General features: G+C 35.8%; 1 protein-coding gene across 4 annotated transcripts in view; it reads left to right on the top strand.

Moving 5' to 3' along the window:
* LOC107757412 (radixin-like) overlaps positions 1–4342 on the top strand; it is a 69487-nt gene that overhangs the window by 59202 nt on the left and 5943 nt on the right. For all 4 annotated transcript variants that reach the window (XM_016574880.1, XM_016574882.1, XM_016574881.1 and 1 more), the window contains 4 exons: positions 284–380; positions 1097–1260; positions 1626–1756; positions 3147–3307. In XM_016574880.1, coding sequence (XP_016430366.1) covers positions 284–380; positions 1097–1260; positions 1626–1756; positions 3147–3307 — 553 coding nt within the window. The remainder of the gene's footprint in view (positions 1–283; positions 381–1096; positions 1261–1625; positions 1757–3146; positions 3308–4342) is intronic.

The raw sequence follows: 4342 nt of genomic DNA, 5'->3' as shown, positions 1-4342 counted from the left end.
TACTGCTAGCACTGCACAAAGAAGGACAGATTATTCTTCCTTGGCCAGGAAAATAATCTTTCTTTGAACCACCCCTATGGGGTCATAGTGCTTATGTCAGTCAACTCCAAAAAATACTTTAATATTAGGTTCTAAGAGCTCAGCTGATTTGATGGTCTGTCAGCACATGAACTAAGTGTTTTCCTCTGCTGCCCACTGCTGGCTGTTTTTGACATGACTTTCTGAATAATGTGGATAAAGGTGTTTTTAATCCTGTTCATCCCTCTCTTTGTTTTTCTTTAAGGCTCACACCAAAGATTGGTTTCCCTTGGAGTGAGATCCGAAATATTTCTTTCAACGATAAGAAGTTTGTCATCAAGCCCATTGATAAAAAAGCACCCGTAAGTATTTTGATTACTATTTATGATTATTCTGTCAGTTTGAACTACAGAAGTTTTTCAATTTGGACCATGTTTACATTCACATAATTTTGGGGTAAGACATTGATATGGTGTTTACAAACGAATATCTATAATAATGCCGTAACCATACAGTTGTAAATTGGTATGAATTTTCTTTATTGGACGTCCTGATATGTTCTGTAATGTGACTCAGCAGCCAATCAAAATTCAGTGACTAAGAATGTCAAATCCGAATAGCATACCATTATAATTATTGACACATTCGTACATTGTGAAAACGAGTACAAATTTTGTGTAACAAGTTCTCAAGGTGGCACTATAATAAGCAACTTTGCTAATAACTAAACAACCATACGTGATAGTGTCAAACTTCTTTTTTTGTACAGAACACTTGCTTTAAACCTTAACACATGTATATTTCATTTTTGTTTTTTTCTGAAGAACAAAAACCGTTTAAGTTGTCAAAATAATTTAATCCATTAAATTTAGCAGATACAATATGGCATATTTGTTGGGACTTGCCCATTATGACAAATATGCCTAAATCATTTGTGGCCACAAAGTCCAAACTTCTCAAAACTTTGTACATATGGAGAACAAGTATCAGTCATATCAGCCAAATCAGTAATATCAGTCATAGCATGCAGAGATCAAATATGAACATGTTCACTGAATCTTTTCAATTGTGATGGCAGGACTTTGTGTTCTATGCACCACGACTGCGAATCAACAAGCGCATCCTGGCTCTGTGTATGGGCAACCATGAGCTGTACATGAGGAGGAGGAAGCCTGACACCATTGAGGTGCAGCAGATGAAGGCTCAGGCCAGAGAAGAAAAACACCAGAAACAGATAGAGAGGTGACAATGAACACTTTACATGACATAATTGACATAAACATTCTTTTCAATACATTTTTATCTTTCATGCATTTTTATTTATACTTAGTTTACATAGTAGTATTCTGTCTAGCCATTGAAAGTCCATGCAACCATAAATTTCAAGCTTCAAAAAGTTAATGAGGACATCGTAAAAGTAATCTATATTAATTGAGCTTTAGAATCTTAGTCTACTTGAATTTTTTGAAGTTACGTGTTACGTGGACTTTTAATTTTATGCAACTTTTTTTCTAGTTCTGTTTTCTTGGAAGTGATGACTCTGGGCATCAGACAAATGGAACTTTGAGGTGTTGCTGCACAAATCAAATTTACTCTGTCTCCATCAGAGCTCAGCTTGAGAATGAGAAGAAGAAACGAGAGCATGCAGAAAAGGAGAAGGAGAGAATAGAGCGAGAAAAGGATGAGTTAATCGAGAGACTGAGACAGATTGAAGAACAGACGATAAAAGCACAGAAAGGTACAAACATCTGGACTTCAGAGGGTTAGTTCACCTAAAAATGAAAATTGGCTTGTTTTTTACTCACCCTCGAAGCATCCTAGGTGTATATGACTTTCTTCTTTCAGACGAATCCAGTCGGAGTTATATTAAAAATTGTCCTGGCTATTCCAAGCTCTATCATTGCAGTCAGCGGGTGTTGCAGTTGAACAGTCCACAAGTCGTCAAATAAAGCGCACGCATCCATAATAAAACATGCTTCACACGGCTCCGGGGGGTGAATAAAGGCCTTCTGTAGTGAATCCATGCGTTTTTGTAAGAAAAATATCCATATTTCAAATGTAATAAGACCATTTGATATATACTGAGTTTTTATACGTTTTTAACCCAAATGACCCATGTTGTATTCAGAGTACGTCACAGCAGCGTCCATCTGTTATTTTAATAAGCGAAACTGTTAGTCAATCATAGCAGTGGGCGTTTACTTGCGAGTCTTGAATGCACCCCACCTATAAAGACAGACCGTTCTGCAGAGAGGCTCAAAAACAGGACAGAAAATAGTCTTACTTCTAAATTATGATGTTTTTTTATGTAAAATCACACTAACATTATAAGTGAACCTCAGAGAACATTATAAAATAATTTTAAAAAATGCAGTTCATGACCCCTTTAATTTTTCACAACCTTGACATCAACAACAGAAGGTATGGAACCTTTTTTTCTCATTTTAAAAGTTGTTATTCCTATTTATTTCCTTTCCATTTTTTGTTGTTATTTGTGTCTTGTAGAGGTACAGATGTTAGGAATTAAGATTTGTACAAGACTTTCATAGAAATGTGTTATATTCCAAGCTGAAAGCAGCTATAAAAAATATGTGATGTCAGAGGCTAAATGACTTTCTCCACATTAGTGGAGTGTTAAACTAACTAAACCTAAATCTCTCGCCTCTCGTAGGGCTGATAATTTTCATAACTTTAAAATAAGGTAATTATCTTAAACCAGTAAAAACACTTTGAAGTCCCTTAAAAAAAAGATTTGTTTCCTTTTGCATCCTCCTCCTGAGTTCCCATGTTTCCCATTAGCTATATTTGTTGCGGTTTTTGGGTTGCTGATTTGTCTGTGTTTGGCATATAGGAAAGATCTGAGGGATCGAAAAACAATCTCCAGCTACACAGGCATTTTGTAGTATTATGCCAGTATTTACGATGTCTCATGTGGTTGCCTGCTGAAGTTGCCCTCATAGAATTTGCCTTCCTGATCAGTGTACTGATGTAGATGTTAGAGAATCAAGGGCAACCTCCCTTAATTCTCCAACTTCTACATCAGGAAGTAAAATAATGCTACTTTCTGCTACATTCTGATTAATATAACCAATACATGTTATACTCCATGTGTGTCTGTGTTTGTGTAGAGCTGGAGGAGCAAACACGCAGAGCTCTAGAGCTTGAACAGGAGCGAAGAAAAGCAAAGGAGGAGGCAGAGAGGCTGGAGAAAGAGAAACTGGCAGCCGAGGAGGCCAGAGCAGCACTGGCCAAACAAGCAGCTGACCAGATGAAGAACCAGGAACAATTGGTATGTCTCCTTGGCCATTTTTGTATGAATGAACAATCAAGACAGATTTGTGTAGATCTTTGAGCTGCAACAACTAATTGATAAAATAGCTAATAAAAATAGTTGACGATTAAATGGAAATAAATGCATAAATAAAAAATATTTTTTTCTTTGGGCCCTGTGGCCCACAACACCTCTCCTTGATGGCCCGTTGTAGGGTGACATGGGCGGGGGGCCCAACTTATGCTGTGCTCATGGAGGGCCCAGAAGCAGCCTTACAATATCTCACTATTTATAGCTTTATTATTATTATTATTATTATTATTACTATTTGTCCTCTTCCTGATCCTCCAACCTCCCCCTGGTTCCTGATGAATGAGTTTATTGTTAATATTGTTATTATTGCTACTATTACTAATTACTAATTAATACTATTATTTTGCTATTTGTCATCTTCCACATCCTCCAACTTTCCCCTCATTTCTGATTAATTGAGTTCATTATTATTATTATTTAATTAATTTAATTGTTTTTATATTTTTTTATTATTAATTTTTGTTGTTGTTATTATTATTGCTATTACTATTACTATTATTACTTATCACCTTCCTCATCCTCCTTCCTCTGATTTTTGTCATTAATGCTATTATTATCATCATTATTACTATTGTCATCATTACTATTACTATTACGTTTTTCTACTATTGTTATGTCTGTTGTACTTTTCTACATGTTCCTTTGTTTATATACTTCCACCCCTCACACCCAGTCACACTTACACACACACACACACACACACACACACACACGCACACACACACGTTTACCATTTACATGCTATCTAAATGGGGACATTCCATAGGCATTATGGTTTTTAAACTGTACAAACTGTATTTTCTATCACCCTACACCTAACTCTACCTCTTACAGGAAACTTTCTGCATTTTTACAATTAAAAAAAAACTTTGTTTACTTTATTTTTATACCAGTTTTACAAATTTGTCCCCAAAATATGGTTAAGTAGGTACACACACACTCACTCACTCACTCACTCAC

Source organism: Sinocyclocheilus rhinocerous, unplaced genomic scaffold (genome assembly GCF_001515625.1).
Source record: "Sinocyclocheilus rhinocerous isolate Xijiao unplaced genomic scaffold, SAMN03320098_v1.1 scaffold1284, whole genome shotgun sequence".
Classification (NCBI taxonomy): Eukaryota; Metazoa; Chordata; class Actinopteri; order Cypriniformes; family Cyprinidae; genus Sinocyclocheilus; species Sinocyclocheilus rhinocerous.
This window is presented reverse-complemented; position numbering and strand designations above follow the sequence as displayed.